This window comes from Macaca thibetana, chromosome 5 (assembly GCF_024542745.1).
Source record: "Macaca thibetana thibetana isolate TM-01 chromosome 5, ASM2454274v1, whole genome shotgun sequence".
Classification (NCBI taxonomy): domain Eukaryota; kingdom Metazoa; phylum Chordata; class Mammalia; order Primates; family Cercopithecidae; genus Macaca; species Macaca thibetana.
The window spans coordinates 120,639,076-120,663,588 of NC_065582.1; the positions used below are offsets into that span (position 1 = coordinate 120,639,076).

At 33.9% G+C, this 24,513-nt stretch overlaps 1 protein-coding gene across 4 annotated transcripts in view; it reads right to left on the minus strand.

Moving 5' to 3' along the window:
* Positions 1–713: 713 nt before the first annotated feature.
* The window catches only part of YTHDC1 (YTH N6-methyladenosine RNA binding protein C1), a 36,440-nt gene continuing 12,640 nt past the window's right edge, over positions 714–24,513 (minus strand). The window contains exons 2-17 of one of the 4 annotated variants that reach the window (XM_050791368.1): positions 24,265–24,366; positions 23,544–23,872; positions 22,996–23,422; positions 19,318–19,407; positions 18,806–18,859; positions 18,115–18,209; positions 16,187–16,295; positions 15,992–16,109; positions 11,418–11,502; positions 10,050–10,216; positions 7,440–7,522; positions 6,228–6,264; positions 6,092–6,131; positions 5,921–5,983; positions 3,720–3,854; positions 714–1,711 (exon numbers count right to left, since the gene is read on the minus strand). In XM_050791368.1, coding sequence (XP_050647325.1) covers positions 1,487–1,711; positions 3,720–3,854; positions 5,921–5,983; positions 6,092–6,131; positions 6,228–6,264; positions 7,440–7,522; positions 10,050–10,216; positions 11,418–11,502; positions 15,992–16,109; positions 16,187–16,295; positions 18,115–18,209; positions 18,806–18,859; positions 19,318–19,407; positions 22,996–23,422; positions 23,544–23,872; positions 24,265–24,366 — 2,159 coding nt within the window. In that variant the 3' untranslated portion in view covers positions 714–1,486. Of the gene's footprint in view, positions 1,712–3,719; positions 3,855–5,920; positions 5,984–6,091; positions 6,156–6,227; positions 6,265–7,439; positions 7,523–10,049; positions 10,217–11,417; positions 11,503–15,991; positions 16,110–16,186; positions 16,296–18,114; positions 18,210–18,805; positions 18,860–19,317; positions 19,408–22,995; positions 23,423–23,543; positions 23,873–24,264; positions 24,367–24,513 lie in introns of all 4 variants that reach the window. The other 3 variants (XM_050791367.1, XM_050791370.1, XM_050791369.1) reach the window with 3 other exon arrangements.

Here is a 24,513-nt window from a genome sequence, read left to right on the forward strand (position 1 = left end):
CTGTAAATAAAACTAGTGTGAATGCAGGGAAGATACTACATGCTGGTATGAATATGAATGCAGTAAAACTATAGTTTTAAATATCCTTTAAGAGTAAAGTGCCTGTGTTCTTCTTTTCAGGTCAATATAAATATAAAACAGTGCAAATTTGATACTATAAAAAAATTAGTCAAACATTCAAATATTCCTAATGTTTATAAAGGCCAAATTCCAAAGGCCAAAACTCCAGGTATAACTCAAATTAAGATTCAAAAAATTATTTCACAGATTGTTTTCTTGAGCGGCTCTATTTCTATGTTATAGCTGGTTACCACTGGGAGAGCTGGACAGTTAACTTAAAATACAGAACTAATATAAGAGGGTTAAAAGTCTATTTATGAAGTAAAGTAGAAAGCACGTACAAAGTAGTTCACTTACAGAAGACTAAAACAACAAATACAAAACCTAAATAAACGATTCTGTGATCTGAGTAGACTCAAAAATGTTATCAGGTGTATAAATACTTAACCAAACTACTAACATAACTCTGTGTATCTTATGTTAGAAATAGAAGGAAGTTTTTAATACAACAGGCCTAGGTCAATCATTTCTGCTAAAATGTTCCTCAAAAAAGGCAAATGGGGTTCCTAAAATTCCTAAACAAAAAGTATTTTTATGTCCATTATTGCATAATAAAGCAAACCAGTAACTGGATAAGAAAAAAATACAGAAGATAACTGTCAATCTTTACCAATTTATTTTATACAAAACAGTAGCAATGTAGAATATGGGAATCGTCTTCCGCTGCCACGCACGCAAGTTGTGAACATTCCAAGCCAATGTATACAATTTGGAGGGGAAGGCTAAACAATAGCATCAACCACGCTACTGAACATAGGAATTTTTCATTTAAAAAGATTAAAAATTAGACAGCAATGTCTTCTTAATATTGCTCTCATCATTGAAGACTGAGGAAAAATAAAAAGTGACTTTATAAGTTTTTTAAAAAAGAGGCAATGGGGAAAAAAACAAGAGGCTGCTACAACACTGCCATACAGTCAAACCATCATACTTCAACATTTGCATACTTGATAGCAGCATTATTTTTACTGAACCGTGTGCAACTACATGTAGAAACACATCAAAGCAAAATATCATGGCAGTTATCAATCAAGATCCAAAAAGAAAAAAACAAACAAAAAAATAACTCTAGGATGAACACACTATAAGAACATTTATGGAGAAAGAATCAATATCTACATTCTTGGACTGTTCCATTCTGCCCCAATAAAAGTGTCAATTCAACTGTCAACTGTGGATTTTTGGCGGATTTGAGTTTTTCCAGTTCTTATGATACTGCATGCTTGGAACAAAGGGGGTCATAATAAATCCTTCTACACAATGAACTTTATAGACAGCTGAAAATAAATTTACTACTTGTAAACACACACAAAAAAAAATACAAGATTTTTTGTATCTTTAAACAATCAGTGCTTCCAAAAGCCCATTATCTTCTATATCGACCTCTCTCCCCTCGGTCTCTGTCTCGATCACATAATCGCTCTCTTTCTCTTTCTCTATCACGTCCTCTATCTCGCTCTCTGTCTCGTCTGTTATCTCTAGGGCGGTCTCGCTCTCGTTCCCGATCTCTTTCACGGGGTCTACTTCTCCGGCCACTGACAACAGCTTGTGTGCGACGAAGGAAATCATCCACCCTCATATCATAATCATGCTAGAAAACGGAAGAAATGTGTTAGGTACGTCAAAAATGCAAATAGTATAAGTGGATCCCTGATTTGAAAAAAAAAATTTATATAAACAATTTTAAAATACAAAAAAAGAAAAAAGTCTCTATATTATAATTGGCGGAGAGAACAATCTAAAGAAATGCAATAATAAATTAATTCACAGAAGGTTAATATGCTGACATGGTTTAGAAAAAGGATGATGTCTCATTAGACATCTACAACAGATTACTCAAATCTCTTTATGCAGTTTTCTACTTAACTTTAATGACTTTTCCATCTGATCCTTTCAATAAGATTTCGGCCAAAGAAATTAGTGATGACCTTCAACTATTATCTATATATACTGCCAATTATGCTAAATGTCATCAATGTTTTTCTGGCACAGGCTAGCTCGACATTTTTCCTCCAATTCTACCAACTTCAATTTTACAAACTGAGAGTATTATGTTCCAGATTTTCTTTCAAACTAAATTGTTACAACTAAGTGATGTGCAAGAAAAGTTGTAGCTGCTCCTAAACTTGGCCTCTGCTCTACTCTAAACTTTCTGCTCTTAGTTCTCAGCTCGTCTTACTGATTTTGGTCTTTTCTCAAAATTTAGCTGAAATAGGATTTGAAAACACAATCCCACATTACCTTTTATATATGTGATTATATAAGCAGAGAATATGTATACTAACCGAAAAATCACTACATAAAGATCCATAAAATAGAACTTGTTAAAAAGGATAAACACAGTTCAGGAAAACAAATTAAAAAAAATCTTAGACTTCCTATTTTAAAAGCCATGTGATCAGTTATGGGAATTTTTAAGACACCACAACCCATCTAGTCAACTAAGATTTCATTATAGACTGTGTATTTCTTTCTTGTATGCCTAACTGAAAATAAACTACTAATTTAAAGTTTGTGAATCAGTTAATTAGTACCCTCAAATTATTTTACACAATGTTAAAGGTCATGATATGACTTGATTTAGAGAAAATTACTATCTTTATGAGGATAAGGAAATTACTGACAACACATAAAAATGTCTCAAAGGCCAGAAAGCTACTCTGATTCTCACAAATAGGCCCAGTCGTCATCTTAAGCTGGAAAATAAAAATATCTTTATTTGGCCCCATACACACTCATCACCATAAGTAGGGAGTGGAAAAAAAAATTCTAACTTGCATATCTTACTTAGTTTAACAACAAAACTACCTGTCTAAGGCTATCAATCTTATATGCATATGAATTATGCTTCCAGCACCTGCCAGAAGACAATTCCACTTTTTAAAATAAAAGTACCTAATATTAGAGGAAAAAAAAAAAAAGCATTTAATAAACTCAACCCCACTAGTTAAAAACCCAGACAACTCAAACTAGAGTCTTTTTTTCATTGGTCCTGTTTTGAAGCCATCAAAAAAAGCTTTCACATCAATCTTATCAAATAATTAACAGAATCAATGAATAAAGGACATACCTGCTACATATCGTAACATCCAGTTATTCTTTGTTAACATCACAATAACCACAGGTAAAACAATTCATTAGTTACTAGCTTTAACACTTGGTAAAAATAAAAACAAATGACTAAATGAGATTACAGCTTACCAGCTAACTTAATATACACCATCTATCCTACAAAAATTGAATCAGAATACACAAAAAGTTCAGAAATACCTATTAACAATATTAATTACACGGCATAATTAAGGTCTCAATATGGAAAGAACATAGCCTAGGTACTACCTAAAAGGGGTTCTATTTGTAGATGTTTGCCTTAAGCAGTTTGTGATCTGATCAGTAAAATAAATATATTCTACCTATATAATCCAAAGGGGCATAATCAGGCATTTTTAATAAAAACAAACTAGGAATTACTCCAAAATAGTCTGCAGTTTAAGAATATGCAATGGTCTGTCATTCACCACACTGTGGTCTCCCCATATTTAAATTACCTACAGAATTCTAAGTAGTTCCCTCACACCTTTGCCTCCTTGTGCACTTACTACTCGTTTATCTCTGTATCTTGCTTCATGTGGTACTGGATGATGTCCTGAGTAAGGGGGATGAGCTTGAGGAGGTGGAGCATGGTGCTGATAGTAAGGATGGTGTGGAGGTTGTTCCATTCCTGGGTAAGGGGGCTAAAAAAGGAAAACCATTCCCATTAAGAATCTACCAAATACCCTTGTAAACAAGCCATTCTTAGAAACCTTCATCCAAAATGCCAATCCCAAACAAGTGAATCTGTACTAGACATTTATTTTATGGCATTAAGGTGTTTCAAAATATCCTTTTTGTTTGTTGAAAATTACACATCTTCTAAGATACAACATGTTTATACTTTTCTACTCCTATCATATAAATACTAAGGGAAATAGCAAACCCTCACATGGTGCTTACTGTGAGCCAGGCATTGTTCTAAGCACTTTACTAGTCTCATTTAATTCTCACAACCTTATGAGATAGATACTATTGTTCCCAGTTTACAAAAGGGAAAACTGAGGCAACAAGGAGTTAAGTAACCTGCTTATAGTCACACTACTGTTAAGTGGTGAAGCAGACATATGGCATCAGGCATCCTAGTTCTACAACTGGTAAACTGGTTAATCACTTTGTATGTATCTACTCTTAAAAACTTCAACAGGCCCAGTGTGGTGGCTCATGCCCACATCCCAATGCTTTGGGAGGCTGAGGGAAAAGAATCCCTTAAGCCAGGAGTTGGAGACTAACTTGGGTAACAGAGTGAGATCCTGTCTCTACAAAAAATTAGCCAGGCACAGTGGCATGTGCTGTAGTCCCACCTACTCAGGAAACTGAGGCAGCAGGACCACTTGTGTCCATGAGTTCAAGACTGCACAGAGCTATGATCACACCACTGCATTCCAGCCTGGGAGACCAAATGAGACCCTGTCTCTTTAAAAAAAAAAAAAAGAAAGAAAAAGAAAAAAAGTCCAGGAGCAAATTAACTTTTAAATGCTATTAAAAAATGAATAGAGGGTAAATTAAAGATTACTTTCACAGTTACTATCAAGATCATATATTAAATTTTTAAAATTTCCCAGAATATAAAGGGAAAAAGTCTCATAATCATCTGCATACAACAGTATAAAACTGTATACCTTAAAGAGACACAAAAGTCAGATGAAGAGGCCATGTAACATATAGCATTTAAAATAAAGAGATAAATTAAAATGTAAGAAAACAGTAGAAGCTAAACTTCCAGGTTTTTATTTCTTGAAAATTAATGCTTCAGCTATCTTCAATATCTTAAAATATACTCTAAGAAGACAAGTTTTCTTAAAGGAAATAGTTAAAAAGCAGGAATAATCAGGGTTTAATTAATCTTATTTTACACAGAAAATTTAGTGAGTATTAGATCAGGCACTATGCTAAACTTAACATGTACTTTGTAAATTTATCTTCTTGACAATGAGAATGACACTACTACATTAAATGTTAAGCTATACCAGGACAATCACGATGTCAATTTCATTCACCATGACATAATCAGAACAAGCACAGTGCCTTCCACAGAGTAAGTACTAAATATTATATTTGATAAGCCAACTACGGAATTTTACAGATGAGGAAAACTAAGAGTTGTATTAAGAAATTTACCCAAGGTCACAGAGATGGGAAGAAAAAGAAATATATCTGAACCCAAGCAGACTTTGCACTACTAATCACTACCATAATACGCTATTACAGTTCTGAAGCCTGTACTATTAACACAAATGAGCTTTTGGTCTTTAGTTTGAAAGACAGCACACAATTATTTATCACCAAAAATCTGTATTTTAAGTCTTTTTGAGACGGAGTCTCCCTCTGTTGCCCAGGCTGGAGTGCAGTGGCACTGTCTCAGCTCACTACAACCTCTGCCTCCTGGATTGCAAGCAATTCTCCTGCCTCAGCCTCCCTGAGTAGCTGGGACTATGGGCACGCGCCACCACACCCAGCTAATGATTTTTGTATTTTTAGTAGAGACGAGGTTTCACCGTGTTGGTCAGGCTGGTCTCGAACTCTTGACCTCAGGTCATCTGCCCGCCTCAGCCTCCCAAAGTGCTAGGATTGCAGGTATGAGCCACGGCGCCCAGCCAGTTTAAGTCTCTTTAATGAGCAACTGTAACAATCATATTCTGAGTAAGCACCTGAAATATTAGAACAGCAAATGAAGTTATGTAACTTATAAAAATAGAATAATACAAACCATTCCTTGCCAAGGTGGTGGTGGTCCCATGTTATGAAATTCCCTCACATAATCATTGTAGGACTAAAATGAAAGATGATAATGTCAATATAATTAAAAATTATCACAGAACTGCAAAATAAATCAGAGCCTGATTTTATCTACATTAAATAGATAAAATGAAATGCTTACCCCATTTAAAAACACATCTCGGCGAACTCCTGAAAATCGTCTGTTGGGAATAAGATTTGTGAAACTAAATTCAGGTAATTCATAAACTAGTTCCAAGAATGTAATTCAAAGCTAGGCAAGAGTGAACCCGACTTACCTGTCTACTTCCTGGTATCGTGGATCCTTTAAATACCCTGTTCAAACATCAAGCATTTTAGTAAATCAAATTTATATTTTTCTATTATGGCATTATAATTAAACCTTCCTTACCACTCGTTTCAATTCTTTCCATGAAATATGTATTTTAAGTGATGTTACTATTATCCCATTTTCAAATTTTCTTCTCAGATTACATGATAATCTAGAAAATAACTAATTATATCATAGAATTGTAAACTGCTAGAGAAGCTTTCATATACGTATCTTCTACGTTCACAGTCCAAATCTTGCTAATCAGAAAATTTCTTCTTTCTGCATCACAAAGAAGGTAAGGGCAGAGGAACTATCTTGAACACAGTATGACAGGACTTCCTTAAATGTTTACTTTCCAGCTTGGGTATATGTAGGCCTTACCAAGTAAACCAATAAGCTTTTTAAAATGTAAACTTAAGGGGGAGGGAAAAAATTGCAAAAGTTGCAAAAATGAAGATGTATACACTGAAAATGAAAAATCGATGGTGATTAGAAAAATATTCCTTCTCCTGCTTCTTTTAGTAAGGACCCAACAAATTAAAATGTAGAAACATCTGAGTGGTCATGTTACTGGGGAAAAACTATTTTCACTTTCTACAACAGGACATCCTATTTTGGAAGAATGAGGCTAATCAAGCCACCTGTTACATAATAGTGCTACAACGATCACTAACATCAATCTCCTAACTGCCTAAGTTTCACAAGTGCATCACTGACTCTGTTCTAAATACATGATATCCCTTCTTGAATATAGTTTGCTCTCTCAAACTCCAGTAAGGGATAGATTAATTGAAAAGCTACATTTAGAGATTACGTACCAAAGATTTCCCATTCCTCTCCAAAGACATAAAGATTTTTATGAAAAAGCCTGATAGAATATAAGGTAATTGCTTTTCATAACTACATTTAATCTTAAACACATGTGCAAATAAGTTTTCATTTTTGCAAAATTGGCAATTTCAGGTAATAGGATGTAATGAGCTACACTGGAATAGACTGGACAAAAAGGGAAGAATTACACTAATGAGAACTACTAAAATTTCCCAAGATTTAGTCAGGTCCTGAATTTTTTTCACTTTTAAAACTGCAGGATTGTGAGGGTTGTTTATAATTTTTTTATTTTATTTTTTTTCCAATAATTTGAAATCAAATATCTGCAGGATTATAAAATATTAACCTGGTCTCTGGTGAAACTCAGGGGGATAGTCAATCCTTGGTTTCTTTCTGCTGTTATGAATATCATAATCTTCTGGTCGACGCCTACACAAATTAGACACATTAGAAATTAAACCAAAAACTGCTGGGAGAACAAATAGTAAAGTAAGAGTTTCTGACAGAGATAAGTACAAAACATAACCCATTATTTACTTTAACATCTTAATTTTTAGTTTTAAAATTCCTGCATTTTGATTCCCAAATTAATTCCTATAAACCAAACCTTAAATGTATGCTGGAAGTAGATATTCTCTGCCATCTCATGCTATGATGAGAAAATTGCAGGCTAATCCAATCAAAACATGTAAATCACATTTTAGTAGTCTAAACAAAAGTAAACAGAGTCATTCTCAAACTAAATACCAGTTTAACAATTAAAACACTTTCCCAGATAAAGTCTCCATTCAGTTGAAAAATAAAAATTAGAAAAACCTATCATCATTGTACAATATGTAACTCTAAAATCTATATATTTAAAACTTATGTCATTTTAGGTTAAGTCTAAACAAAATTAAGAATTTATTTTTCCTCTGCTTTGCACAAAATTATGATTTTTACATGATCATACAGAAAATTTGATACTTATTAAAAGCAACTTTACAGGAAAGTTTTTAAAATCTTAATAGTTTAAAAAACTAATTTCTTAATATTCCTTAATAACATTTAGTTTTTCTTTCTACATTTAATGACATTTAAGAATTAAGGGAATTTTTTTTTCCAGAGACAATGCCTTGAAATAAAACTGGCTTTTTATAAATCGGCAAGTAATGGGTCAGAATTTTAACAGAGTTCATAAAACTAGTTCAAAATATATTCTTTAGAAGGTGAAATTTTACTGACTACAGAGGGCTTTTCTTTACTGTCTTCCATAAATTGGGTTTACTTAACACATCATTAAATACACTTCAATTTACTTAGCAGCTAATAAAAGTTAAACAAAAAAAAAGTCCAAAATATTTAGAAAATAAATCTTTTTACCCTTAATGTAAAATAAAAACTTGATAACAACCTGGCATTCACTAGTTTTCAGCTATTTGTTTGAATACCAACTACTTTCATTAACTTTTTCAACACAGTTCATTCAAACTGCAAAGTTAAGTGCAATAATCCCAAGCCCCCCCAACAGAATAAGAACAGTTGCATCTACAATAAATAATACTAAGAAAATTAAAAGCTGGTTTAAAAAATAAACATACCGCTTTCCTGTAGTTTGGGGAGTGCATTTACGACCGGTATAAAACATGATAGTAACAGTTCATATAGTAGTCCAACTACTGACTTTAAGCTGTAAGCCACATACATAAATGGAGGCCCTGGCAGGCTTGAGAGGAGGTGTAGTGGTGTAATAAGTATAGTTTGCAGTCCATTGCAAAACTGAGGTAAAAACTTCACTTGTATATACTGTATTGCACTGGAAACCTCTTAGTTTAAAACTTCAAAAGACATCTTGGTGCTCAGTCCTTTTAGGCCAAAAATAAGGGGCTCTGCCAGGTTTCCTCCTACCTACTCGACAGTGTCCTTTTTAAGCTCAAAGAAATGGGGACTCTTGTTGGATTATCTGTACCTACCACAGGATGTTTCCACCAAAAGGAAATTTAACCAAAGGTTTCATCCCATCAACCATACATCCAATAGTCTTTAGCAGAATATTTTAGATTTAGCTGTATGCAAATCTACACAGGGGAAGGTGTTGGGTAGAAGGGCTTAAATCAGTCCTTTGCAAAGACTTCTCCAATTCTGTAACAAGTTAAACCCCCTTTTTCTGGAAAATGCTGTTTAGTTCATAAAGCAGTGATCAATAACCATGGCGATCCTCTAAAAAACACTTTAAGTCCACAGGTACTGCCAGCATCTGGAAAAGTTGTAAACAGACACAGCAACAGCCCTTCTTTTTGGTTTGTTGCCGGGTCTCCCAGGGCCACTTGATCCCCTTTGGAAAGAACCTATTGTTTTCAGAAGCTCAGCAAGATGTGTGAATTCACTGGGTACATGTTAGAGAATATTTGGCAATAGGATTAACACATCACGGTGATAAAATCTGAAATAGTCCCAATAATGCTCCTCTTGAGTATCAAAATAACTTAAAATATTTTATCCTCTAAATGAGGCGTCATCTTCTGAAAAAATATTAGTGATCCTTTATAAAAGTCCCATATCTGATAAGGCTTATCCAGAGACATACCTGAAAGAAAAGGCTTTTTAAAAAATATTAACAATTTTTGCAAATAAAGACTTCCTCCTCTTCCTCCTTTCTAGCCTGTTCTTAGCAACAAATGCCTACCTCATTTCAATTGTATACATTGTATTATCAGAGTATTATCTAATCTAAACTGGTTATCACTGGTTATACTTTTTTCAGAATAAGGAAAGATCCCCATTTTCCTCTTGAAAAATGACTGAGACCAAGGTGACCATGTGAAATCCTCAATGAAGCCACAAACTAGTCCATGCAGCTTGATTTGAGGATTTTCTCTTTCTTCTTTACCGCAGAACAAACTTTTGACGAATCATATTCCTCCATCATGTTATTCTGATACATGTGCCTATTATCAGTCCAAAGAACGTTTCTAACCTTCCCACATCCCGGACTGGTTCTCGACGGGATGGACGTCCTCGTGATCTGGGCTGAGAATGCATTCTTCTCTTGTGACGCATTTTATGAATGACCTGATACAAGTCAATACTTTCATCGGGGGGAAACAGAAGACAAAGCTGGGTTCCACATTCAAGTTCAATTTCCTAGAATAGGAAAGCAGTAATTTATAAAACAAAAACAGACCCTTTCAACAGACTTGCACTTTCCTGATGTACCAGAACAAAAACTGACTTGGAGGTTTTGTTCCCAAGTTGATGATCATATGCAATTCCAGTAAGATTTCCAGATTTATGAAACATTTCAAAAGTGTTTTGTGTATTTATATAAAGGGTAAAAATTGAAAGTGTAGAATCGCCAAAATTAAATACACAAATGCAGTTGCTTAAAATTCTGTGACAATCACCCTCTGAAAAGAAGGGACTATTTCTTTGTGCAAAATACAAAAATACCAGGACAAAGTCATTTAATACAATGGAGAAAAAACACATGTTAGTGTGTGTACCAACAACTTTGATAATTATGATCTAAGTGCACTGAAATACATTAGATTTACCACAAAGGCAGACCAATCTATGGGCTCTTTAAAATTAAATCATTTTCAGTTATTTGTAATTGAAAAAGTGAAAACATTTTTACTTATGAGCAATAAAATGTCATATTGCTTTTGTGTGGCCAGGCACAGTGGCTCATGCCTGTAACTCCAGCACTTTGGAAGCCCCAGGCAGGTGGATGGCTTGAGGCCAGGAGTTTGAGATCAGCCTCGCAAAACGGTGAAACCCGTCTTGACCAAAAATACAAAAATTTGCCACTCTCATAACCTGGTCTCCAAAAACATTAAAATTAAAAAATAAAATAAAACAAAACTTCTGGTTCAGAGTTACATGTGACAATTACAAGGATCAAAGGTTTTGGTTTTCAATTACTCCACATTTTCAATTCCATTTGTAGAGTTGAAAACCTGAGTACATATATTTAATCTTTTCAGAAAGCTGCTTTCTACTCAGAAAACTTTAGCACATATACTAAATGGCAATTCTAAAATGTATTACAGAAACTGAAGAATCTGTTAAACAGTGATAATATAGTTAAAACATTTTTTTAATCTGGCAAATTCTCTTTAGAAATATTTCTTCAATTATATCAAATGAAAGTACCATACAAAGCTGCCTATATTTCAACATTAATGGATGTCTTATTAGTCTTAATCAGTTATTATAAACTTCAGATAAGACTATTTTTTCAAATTCTCACATGATCTCAGATGGTTAAAACAAATACATCAATGAAGACCTCTAAAAGGGTTGATTAAATGTGCTTCTTAAAGAATCAATTAAAACCACAAACCTGTCCATCACGTCCGATCTTTACTGGTTTATGTTCATTCCAAGGATTGGTGAGATGAGCCGACTTAGTGAAGGGTAATTCACGCCTAAACACAAAGTAATATCAATTACATTCTTCTGCAGAATCCTTTAAGGACCTTATACTACTTCTAGCAGTGAATTCCTGTATTAATTGTAACTTAAATATGACTAAAATTTTAAAAATCACTTACAGTGGTTGAGTTTATTCCCTACAGAAAGCCTCTTCAGAGACTTTTTCCATATTCTCCGGTTTTCTAAAAAAAACTTAAGAGCAAGGGCTTGAGAACCAAGATAACTCGGGGCTTAAACCCCAGCCTGCTCTCTTCTCTGAGCCTGAATCTATTCCTTTGATAAGAAAGAATATCACCATCTACTTTATAGTTGTTTTACGCAGTTTGCAAATGAAATGACACATAAAATATTCAGCATATCCCTTTCCTCTACGACCTCAAAAAACTTAAAACTGACCACAAAGAAGCTGTACCTTAACCCAGCTATTAAAACCAAATGAAAATAGAAGTGTCCCCTATTCTCAGTTGGAGGTTGGAGGCTGCTTTCCCTGTTCAAGTGTACTCCCTCATTCAATATGGCAATATTCTTCACCACCCATAGAATGGCTTGAGTTGTGCAATAAATTATTTATAAATGCGTATATTTATATTAATTATGCCCTTTACTGAAACTCAAAGGCAGTATCTACATAATTTAAATATTAAAAACCTGGTTTTAAGATCTCTGAGCCATAGGACAAAATGGTCTCACCAAACTTAAAAGGATACCTTGTATTTTTATAGTGCTTTGTCAACCTAACACAATGTCACATGAATACAAAGATGACACAAAATCAACAGTTGTTAGCTGCCAAGATATAATTGTAAATTAACAGTATTTAAGGTTTTATCTGCCTGTGCATAAAACAATAATGCCAAAATAAATAAATACTTTAAAGAACTATTCACTGTACCTACAACACAAATGAAACTGTTCAGCCAAAGGACATACAAAGACAAGAAAGATAAAAGAGTTTGTATCCCTAACCTTTCTTCCATAGCCATCAAAGAAAAAAAAAAAAAAAAACAAGCACACACAATTTTCAAAGAGAATGGGTACTATGTGCACAATACAGAAGATCTGTTTTGTTTTTAATAAGAGTGGTCATATCTATTTTCAAAGAAAGAAAAATAATCACAAAATGCTTCATGAAAGAAGTGGTACATGAGTTAAGCTTGAAAGAAAAATAACCCAGGTAAAGCCTTATGTAGAGAACTAAGGCAGGAATACATCTGAAACAAAGAGAACGGCTAGAACAGAGGTATAATGGAAAAACGAAAACAAAGTAACTTTACCCAGTGAATATGCCACATAACCTTACATGAATTTTCTTGAAAGTGAATACTGAGTGCTCAGATCTTTCTTTAATTTTTTAGAGATTGGATCTCACTATTTTGCCTTGGCTGGTTGCGAACAAATGGGCTCAAGCAATCCTCCCACCTCAGCCTCCCAAAATGCTAGGATTACAGGTGTGAGCCACCACACCTGGCCTGAATGCTCAGATCTTATATAACTTTTTTTAAACCTCAGGGAAAACTTTGACATTTTCCAGGGAAACAGAAGTATTTTAGAGTTAAACTAACAAGGTGGTATGTTCTGTGATGGTAGTGATATATATATACATGGAAGAGTGATCAGTGAGTAATGAAAATACCCACTAAGTATCACTTAAAAGCTTGGTTTCTTTTTCTAATATACACCTTACTTCACCCATCAAGAGTGAGTCAAAAATACTGATTTTTTTTTTTCCCCTTTTCAGGATGTCAGAAGCAGAAAGACTAGAACAAGTCCACACCAAAGCTTGAATATCCAGAGGCAGATATCTAGTTTTCTTTGTATTATGTTCAATAATTTAAATTTTTCTTCTAATTGCCAGTTTAAAACAGTTATAGGAAAGGAATAAATGAAAATCTACAGCCAACAAAATATAAGAAGGTTATAAATTAATGGGATTATCACTGTTATTTAAATATCAGCAAGTAAATACCCATGATCCAAGTAGAAGTAAAAGCATAGGCCAAGCTAGATGTATCATTTGGGATTGAGATTCTTTGGTGGCACTGGTTCCAACTATATTCAAGAGACATCTGTGCACTGTTTCAACACAGTTAATTTCAGCCAGAACATCACAGAAAACTGTGAAGTCTGAGGCAAAACAGGGCTCAGAATTAAGAAAATGGAAGGGTCTGTGATCCATGTATCCTTCTTTCTTTATCCTTTCTTCTCAGATCGCAATCACAGAACAACCAAACAGTTACCTTCTGAGCAGCTATGTTATGAAGCATACAGATACAACTTATCTTTACTGTGAGTTCTTTGAGAACATGTAAGGGACTCTCTGACCTAAGTGGTTCTGCAAATACAGCAAATTTAACAAAACAATGTAAAATTGTGCACAGTTTTATGTTTCGTTTTGAGACAGTCTCACTCTGTTACCCAGGCTGGAGTGCAGCAGCATGATCTCGGCTTGCTGCAACCTCCACCTCCTGAGTTCAAGCGATTCTCATGCCTTAGCCTCCCATGTAGCTCCATGAGTCTGTCTACCTCTTCAGTTGCTTGATACATTTCAAACAAGTCAGTAGAATAGTCAGTAAGTCAATGAAGAATATGCAGAATGAATAATCCATGAAAAATTAAATTCATCTTAAGAAACAAATTTCCTTATCAATAATGTAAAAATGAAGGTTAACAGAACAAATAACATTCAAAACAAAAATCTGCTGCAACCCACATAAAAATGGGCAATTATTTTCTCTCCTGTTCTCAAGAAAGCAACACCTGCAAATATGTTACATTACAATGTTTCCTCTAGCCTTTACAGAGCAGTCACATACACTCACAAAATAAAAATAAATAAAAATGTGCATCTCTCTGCTGAAAAATAAGCACTCCCTTTCCCTATAAATTGTCACCAGATTTTCAACTTTAATTTTGATTTCAAAAAAACTATTAAATTTATATTTTAAAATCCCTGGGGGTAATAGAGAGGTGGGACATAGTACTAACAGTCTCACCACCTAACACTGCATTCCAATACCGTAATTATGGATTTTTTCATGTTATACCTTTCTATGCTGATATGTGCAAGATTACTTCCACATATATTTAACAGACAAACTATAATCTGTTTAACTAATTTTCTATTTCAAAGAATTTAGATGATTTCCAACTCTTCCCCGCAGAAAGTAATAATGGGATGAGTATTTTTTCTGCACATAGCTTTTTGCTATGCTATTATCAACCTAATACAATTATGTGTCACTTAATGACAGGGATACACTCATCAGGTGATTTCATTGTGTGAACATCACAGAATGTACGTACACAAACCTAAATGGTATAGTCTACTACATACCTAGGATATATGGTATGACCTATTTCTCCTAGCCTACAAATCTGCACAGCATGTTACTGTATTTAATAGCGTACGTAACTGTAACACAATGAAAATACTTGTGTATCTAAACATAGAAAAGGTACAGTAAAATATGGTATTATAGGTACCTCTTACGAATCCTACAGTCTCATGGGACAAGATTCTTTCTTGATGGATATGTCACTACGCAGCAAGTGACTGTATGCTATTTGTAATATATCACCCCTCTATCTTCACAGCTCCTCACTATCCTACAATAAACGTTTAGGCTGACTCACATTCATTCATTCTTATCCATCTTTGCCCTTTGTCCTTCTCTTTTCCTAACCATCTCCTTCATAAAAAAAGGTAGCTCCCTATCCCACTCACACAACCACATGCCCTCCCCACCCGCCCCGCCCATAGTTTGTTTCCATGCTCTTCTTGACTTAGGCTGCTTTCTTTCATATGCATAGCAGTTTTCTTTTTTTTCATCCAACTCCTTCATGCTCATCAAGATCTAATACCCAAAAACAACTTAAAACTCACAAAGTAACCATCTCCTTTCAGACACTTTTTAACTAAAATTAATTTTATAGGTAACAGATTTGTGTATGCCACATAAAGATCACTTAAATAATGAGCTTCTTGTGTACAATAATTCAGTATGCAGTAAGGACCTAAAAACAGTGACAACTCAGTGTTCAAAATAAGCCTGATTATTTTTCCAATAAATATAGTTAAATCTTAATTCAGTTTTAAAAGATCACAATGGCAACTAAACATCATTTGCTAACCTCCTTAAAAAATACTGTCCACAACTAAACTAGTTACCTCCGAAATTGTTAGCCAAGTCAGAGTACTTATTCCACAATAGCTAAGTGACATGTTAAATCACTAAAATTATACAGATATGCCTGACAACATTTCAAGCAATTGTCCAATTCATTTACTGCTGTATTACTAATATACAAAACAAATCAAATACATAAAACTTCAGACTTAATACACCTTTGTTGGGTCCCACATTAGATAAAGATACTGAATAAGGTAAGATATGCATATGATGATGTTTTTACTTTAACACATTATTCTAAACTGGCAGCGTTTTCAAAACTTCAGTTATCTATACTCAAGTGTTAATTTACCTGCAAATCCAGTCAATTTTAAAGACACCTCCCAGCATTTTAGCACTCATTCCTGCTGGAAGCACCCAGTGTATAGGAGATCCTCCGTGATGTGATTCTGAAGAAAGTCTTGCAAACCCTAAGAGAATCATATAATAATATGTAGATGCTAATATAATTAATGTTTTTATATGTTCAAATTATTTTTATTCTTACCTTGAAATTTTCCACTCTCTCTGACAGAAAATATTAAGATAACACTCCTTGCAGATCTAAATGCAAGATTTAATTTCTTCTCATTTACAGGGAGCGTGGACCACACACCCTATATAAATAACATAAAGACCACAAAGTGAAATTAATTACAACTCTTTTGTGTTTCCAGTTATGTTTGCAAAAAAAAAAAACTATATATTTTGGTGTGCTTTCAATTTAAGTAAGCTATAATGAAGAAAGATTTATCAGCTGTCAAAATAATAAAAACCTAAGGGAAAAAATGTAGACAATTACCAATTTTACAAAATTATTAAAGCAACTAGTAAACACATGGAGACGAGGTTCAAATCTAAGGGACTAGAATTCTACATACTGAAACCAACCACCTACAATTATTTTAATATTACAACGATTTACTGTGGTAAATACATCCTGTTTGAAGGTGAACTGCAACTTAGAAGTTTGTCTTCTTGAAAAACTGTGCCTAATCAAATAATTAAAAATTACTGTATTAGTCAAGAATCTAGCATTTTTCTATTTAACTTCGTTTTTTTAAAGCAGTTTTTAAGTTCAAATTTTTATGTATCAATAGTTTGACTGAAAAGGCCTATGTTCTACCTAGAGCTGGAAGATATTTGTTAATTTCTAAAGCATTTTAACCAATTCTTCATTCATAAAAGATAAAAAGAAATGGAATAATAAGGCAGATGCTATCATTCAGCTCACACTAATCTGCTCATACAAATGACATCTCATTCAAACTAAGTGCTTACAGTTGTTCCTCAGTCTCTGTTGGGGACTGGTTCCAGGACCCATGCAGATACCAAAATCTGAGGATGCTCAAGTCCCTTATATAAAATGGCATAGTATTTGCATATAACCTATGCATACACTCCCATATACTTTAAATCACCTCTAGAATACTTATACCTAATACAATGTAAATGCTATGTGAACAGTTGTTATACTGTGTTTAAGTTTGTATTTTCTGTTGTGTTATTTCTCATTCCTTTTTCTCCTATTATTTCAATCCAGTTAGTTAAATCGAAAGATGGGGAATCCTGTGGATACTGAGGGCTAAGTGTACTTCTGCCTAAATCCACTTAAGCTAGAGAGCACAATAAGGCTATTTGGTGTACTGTTTCCTTCTGTTTGTAAAGTTTTATGGGTAGTCCTTAAAACTGTTTGTAAAGTTTTATGGTAGTCCAGAATATTGACAAAAATATCGTTAGAAAAATGTCTAACTTTAGTTTTAAGTTTCTGAAAATCAGTTGAAACTGTACAGTTACTCAATTTAAACCAAGAATAGCAAAACATTATAATAGCTAGTATAACACACAAATGTATTTTTGCAGCCAAATATAAAAAGAAAATTACTATCTTACAACATCCTACAGCAACTATGCATATCCTTTTTGCAAAGTCTGGAGTGGGCCTTTAAACTAATTCTTCCTTTTTCTTCTAAACACCAATGATCTTAATTTAAAAAAATAAAACTCTCCATAAAAGAATGATTTCAAAAGAACTTCAAAGTATTCATCAACCATCAACATAAAACAGTAATTGGTTAACTCGAGGTACTTTTAGAAGTGTTAGCACAATAAACAAGCCACTGAGGAAGTACAAAAAAAAAAAATCAACAGAAACAGGATCTTTTACAGCAAAAAGTTAAACTGTATAGCCTTCAACATTTAATATTCTGACTCCTAAAATCATCTTAAAAAAAAAGAAAACTCAAATTACAAGTAGGCTGCCTGACTACAACCCAGATCCTGACTACAACCCAGATCCTAAGTGGTAATTGCAATGTAGACCTTTAAAGCCGTAATGAAAACCGTAATACCTATGCTACTTGATACAATACAAGTCTACTTTCCCATTTAAAAATTTTAATATTAGGATAGTTTCAACAGAACTGATGCTAATACCTTAGCTTTGGCAAGAGACACATTCTCATGGTTGTTACTCTTTATGAGGAAAAATCTTGCATCCTGAAGCACATATTTGAGTTTACTGGTTTGATCTGAAAAAAAGAAACCCAAATCAATTAACCACGGGCCATTATCACACAAAGGGATCAAAACTGTACTAATTGAAATTAGCCCTCCACAACCCAGCTAAACTTTTAAAACAATCACCCATTCAACCTGGAAAGCTAAGCCACGACATGTAATAAAGCAAAGCTAAGAAAAGACAACCAGCATACTGCAAGAAAGTAAACCTAACCTAGTGATGTTCCGATATATCAAATCCATATTTAAGTATGAAAATGGTTACCAAGTTTTACAGATTTTCTTACTCAGATTCAACAGTGATAATAGACCATTATATACATACATAAATATACACACGCATCTATATATAACACATACACACATATACACACATACACCCATCCCATTTTGTCCAAAAACTAAAATATCCTGAAATGTTTGGCATTATTCTAAAAGATACGCAGTAAGAAGCAGACAGAGAGCTTTCAATGTAAGATATTATTTTTTGCTTCATGTAATATATCGGAACATTACTACATTAAAAGCAGCTATTAATGGAGAACCAATAAGGCAAAATAATAACTGTGCAGCATGCAATGAAAACAATTTCAAATTTAAATGATACCTTTTCGGACAGCACGAACGGAAGATGATAATTTCTCATGCTTCTTTTCTGAACCTGTATTTAGCCAAAGTACATTTGTTCAGATTGAGCTTTAATAGAGATAAGACAAAATTTCTACAGTCTTGTCACATAAAATTCTCATTCAAGACAAATTATTCTTCCTGGCGCACCCACACACACAAAAAAACTTCTCAATGTGTACGAGTGTTTTGCTTTTTGGGTTGTTTGGATTTTTTTAAAAGTATGTGTTTGAACAGTTTCCCACTCAGAAAACTAGTCACTGAATCATCATCTTCCAAGAAAAAAAAAGTGAAAATTCCACTTAAGCAGTAACAGAACAGGATTAAAATAATAAGAAAAAGCTTAGTTTTTCTCTAGAATTATTACACTGAACATGCCAAAAATCAGTACTAATGGACATCAACAAGTTCACACTAAACTACAGCCTCCACACGCTTTCTAAAGCAGATTACATTAGAATCAAGTCAGATATGATCACAAAATGAGAATACCTGCATACGACTCTGATGCAGAGCTTCCACTTCTATCAAAAACAATTGGAGATATGCCTCTAGCTCTCTTCCTTTCCTTCTTTTTCTCATCTAAAAAGAACAAGAGTTTTTTTTTTTTAAATCACAATATAGAAACGAAGTAATCAAACAAGAATGTATCATTACATGTCTAGTTTTTTGCATAGCCCTTATATTAGTCTGTGCTCCTCTCCTGATCCCTCAATTTCCTAAGAATGTTTTATTTTAAAAATACTGTTTCAAAAGTACAGGCATCTTATTTCTCTCATTAGTTTCAAGCAAATAAAAACAAATGAAATAACTACAAAGTCAGGGCCTTAACTGGCATATATAGGTGACCGTGAATACAGTTTTCCAAGAGGGGGAAAAATTTGCAAAGCAAAAACAATTTCTTTCAAAACTGTGTCCTTTCTACACACCAAGTAACACTGCCTTAAGTCCTTATTTTTTAAAACTCCACTACCATTCTTCATCACAATTACAATTCTGATTCTATCTTAAGAGATGTGATAAACCCCTGAACCCAAAGCTTCACAAATGGAAAAAATATATATACCATAATTAGTGATTCCCTTCTGGTTGTCACTGCTTGTTTTTGTGTCTTCTATTTCATTCTCCTTAGCCATTTCCTCCCTGGATTACTGCTCTTATTTTCAAATTCAATTTAAAATTTACCCCTACAATTTTAATGGTAGCCTGTGTACTTCTGTAACAGAGCTGAAAATCTTCAGTAAATAGAAAAGGTTTGGATTACCTGTCATGTTAAGAACCAGTCCCAAGCTTAGTTTGGAACTTTATAAGCATATACATGAGGACTTGAAATGGAATACAGCTCTCCTATCTGTTTATTTTTATTTTAATTTTACCATGATAAGCTCCTTTTACTTTTCAGCTTAGAGATAAGGGAATAAGAAGAAAAAAAATGCATGTTTATTTTTATACAAACAATGGAGAGCTGAAAAAGAATAATCAGTGCCCATGTATACAATAACCCACTATATAATGACAGCTATTTAAAAAGCTTTAAATACGTATCTCCTTTAATTCTCAGATCAAGTTTACAAGATATTCTCATTACAGATGAAGAAACCTTGGATTAGACAAGTGGTTAGGCAACTAGACTAGGGTCCCACAGTTCCTGGGTGGCAGAACCTAGACTCAAGGGTAGGTCTTCTGGCTTGAGCAAGTAGAAAGGATGTTTTATAACTATTTCTGAAAGGGGATTACAGGTTTACCCGGTCTGGGGGGCTTTTTTCATTGTTCCTTTCAAAAGTTCTGATATGGTCTAATTTTTCCTCCATGGATATTTCTTTCAGGAGTCTAAGCATTATGAATGGATCAGATTTAGTGTAATTTATCTCTTGTTGCTGTTAAAAAAGAATTACTTTATGGTCCAAAGTACCAAAAAGGGCCTGCCTGGCGCATGCCTATAATCCCAGCACTTTGGTCTAGGCAGACGGATCACTTGACCTCAAGAGTTTGAGCCCAGCCTCGGCAACATAGCAAGACCCTCTTTATATAAAGACAAAACAATAATAAAAAAATTACTAAAAAGATCTGAGATAATGCAGGGAAAATAACAGAAGAAGATCCTACTCAATTGTTTTTATATAATGCTAAATCTAGCATTAGCATTAGAAATCTCCAAGGAATTTTCATCATTTTTGTATGAATAACTCCCAATGCTCTTAAGTTTATGGCTCTCTCCCCCAACTGTTACTCTTAGGTCAAAAGAACAATGAAAATCATCTAATAAATAAAGCATTATCCATCAGCCTGTTGCTTTTATAAACTTACCAAACATTGAGAATAAGGTAAAATGAACTGGAATCTAGAAAATTCATGACACAGAAACTAAATTGTGATCACTTTTATCTAAAAACTGATGTCTCCTAATGAAGAAGTTCCAAAACCACTCCATTTTCTTTCATAAACTATTGTATAAAAAAAAATTTCCTGCTTATTAATATAGTACCTAATGCATGTTCCACATAAGGGATTTTCCTTTAATAAGGAAAATAAAAATTTCAGGTATCTCTTTTAGAATAAACTTAATCTAGTAACAGAGTTTTGATATCAAGATTTGTTATAAAACTATAGTTACCATTTAATTTGAAATGTCTTCTCCACAAAAACAAAGTATATCAATCAAGTTACCTTACTATGGTATCACCTAGGAGCCTGTTACAATTGCAGATTTCTGGTCCTACCATTTAAGTAAGTTCCCTTTGTTTAATGTAAACAATACAAACATTAAAGTCTAAGAAATAACACAGACACAAAAAAGATTCCTACAACAAAATGTTCCCTACCCACGGGAGTGGTTTCACACATTCTCCACAATAAATGAACATTCAAGACATAATGCTAATGAAATTTTTCTTATTATCTTAAATTATAAAAAATACATCCTATCAGTTTGCAAAAGGCATGATGGAAGCACAGAATTAAAGATTCCACAAGTTTTTACAACAAATCCAACTACTCATCCATTCCGTTTATCTCTACCTCCCTTGAAAAGCCTATCTTAACTCCCAAACCCAGAATTCTAGCGAACAAAAGGTTGAAAGCACTTCAGTTGCCAATCACTAGAAAATAACTGGCCATCTGTTCTACCTATACTGTATATAGTATAGATATAAACCATCTATATAGTATAAATATGTAATACATATAGTATAGATATGTACTATCTATATGTAGTATAGGTAGAGCAGATGGCCAGTTATCTTCTAGTGATTGGCAATTGAAGTACTTTTCTATACTATATATATATAAAATGTACTATTATAAATGATCAAATTCTATAATAATGAAACTGTAAATGTATTTCAAAAAATAGGAATTTTCTTATGTTTAGTACATTTTGCTTATGTAGCAATCTGGTAGCATCTTTACATAAGAGAGTCATACAGTGCTCTGTAAGTACCCTGACCTCTCCTTGCTGTACCCTCCCCCCAGGAAAGGTTCCCCTAAGCCTAGTGCCTCCAACTACCTAACAGTCATACATTTTTGTCTCATAGGTATAGAAAGGCAGGATAGACAGCATTGAAGAAATGACTCAAGACAGCTCTTACCTGATTTTTCCACAAGAATTTTATTTATAGTCTTCGTCTCCATCTTATACCTTACACCCCAGCCCTCCTGTCGACCCTGTCTCAGCCAGTCAACTGACAGACACAGAATTAGAAGAAAAGTCTGTGCTCCCAGGGAAAAAAGAAATAATTTGTTTTGATTCTGAAGCCATAAGATGGAAATCCAGGGATATTTTACCAAGGAAATACTGTAATACCCAGTGGACAGGTTTCATATGAATATACTTCAAGTACATCAGTGTTTAAATAAACTGCTGACTGGTATGAAAATCTAAGAATTTACAGAAATCTGAAATACATTTCCTTATACTGTATCAAATGGACTTGTGCTTATTTACAACACAACCAATCTGTAGCTAGGAAATGCCTTTACTAAAATATGCAAATCTTATCCAAGATTATTCAAATGTATTTATAACATTCAATGGCATATAATTATAAAAGATCACAAGACAATCCTATTAATATCCCCCATCTCCTCAACAATTTTATAATTTAAACATTTTCAAGACCGAAACCTATCAAGTTTTTTTAAAGACAAACTTTTACAAATAAAAAGTAGTACCTGATCCATCTGTGCCTGAACCAGATCTGACGGACCCATCTGTGAAGGAAACAGATTCAGAACCAGAGTCACTGGCCTCACTTCGAGTGTCATAATCATTTCCCTCCTCTTTCTGGTCTCTCTCATCCTGTTCATATTCTTCTTCTTCCTCCTCCTCCTCCTCTTCTTCCTCTTCCTCCTCCTCTTCCTCCTCCTCCTCTCCATCTTCATCTACCTCTTCATCTTCTTCTGCATCTTCTTCTACCTCTTCATCTTCCTCCACATCTTCTTCCACTCCTTCCTCCTCATTCTCAGTGTTGTTGCCTTGCTCATCAGAAGAACCACTGCTGCCAGTCTCATGGTCAGAGCCATATTCTTCAGAGTTCACTTCTTCCTTAGAAGACTGGCTGGATCTGCTTGCACGTCTATCCACTTCAAGCCCAATTCTCTGATGTTTAAAGAAAAAGGGAATCAGCAGTCATATAAAAGACAAGGTCAGGGTGAATAAACAGTTCTAAAGCCTCAAAAAGAATGGCTTTCTGTTTTATATCTGCAATAATATTTACTACCTCAGAACCGTCTGGCGTAGGAGATTTGGCCCTCCTTTCAGGATCCCTTTTCCGGACACAGGTTTTTTCAGGTTGATTCTTGTAAGGTTCTCTGGAGGCACTACTTGATAGACGAATTTTCCGATCAGCATCTAGACGCTTGTTTCTTTCAGATCTTTGATATTCCTCATTTTTATACTCTGTGACTGACTTTCCTTTTGTACTAACTATTCTTTTGTTATTGCTAACAGATGAGCTCAGTGGCTTAGAAACCAGTTGTCTTGAATGGACAGAAGGCTTTTGTCGTTTGGTATCAGTAGATTCCATTCGATCACTTTTTCTTTTTGATCCTTTAAAATACAAAAAAAAAAAAAAAAAAAAAAAAGTAGTAGTAGTATTTGTAGTATTCCATTTATTTCACCAAAGATTGACAATAATATACATCAGGAAGGGGGGAAAAGGCCTCATTTCTTTAAAAGTCTTCTGAAAGATTTCTGCTCCAGAGTTAATCTAAAAGAAAACATAGCTTTCAACTACAGGAATAAATCCATATATTTGAAAAGTTTCATATATTAGAAAAAAAACAGATTATCCCCATTCATATGGATATCAGTTTGTTATGTACATTTAGTGTTAACTGCCTCTAGGAACAAGTACAAAAAAGCACTTAAGTCATTTTCTTAAGAAACTGAATCTCCTCTATTTATACTGTTATTTCAAAAATAATAGAACTCTTACATACCCTTTTTCTCGTTTTTATCTTGTTCACTCTCTGGATTATACAGTTCATCATCTTGTTCTGGTACTTCAGTCAAAATATCATCTAGAACATTAAGTTCTCCATCTGCAAATAAAAAATTAATAGGGAAAAATCACTATCATTAAGCATGTACTTTTGAGTACTTACTAAGTGTGAGGTCACAAGTGCCCAGGGAGCTTTTACTTCACTTTTACACAAAAAAGCATTACATTTCAGAATCAAGACACAAGA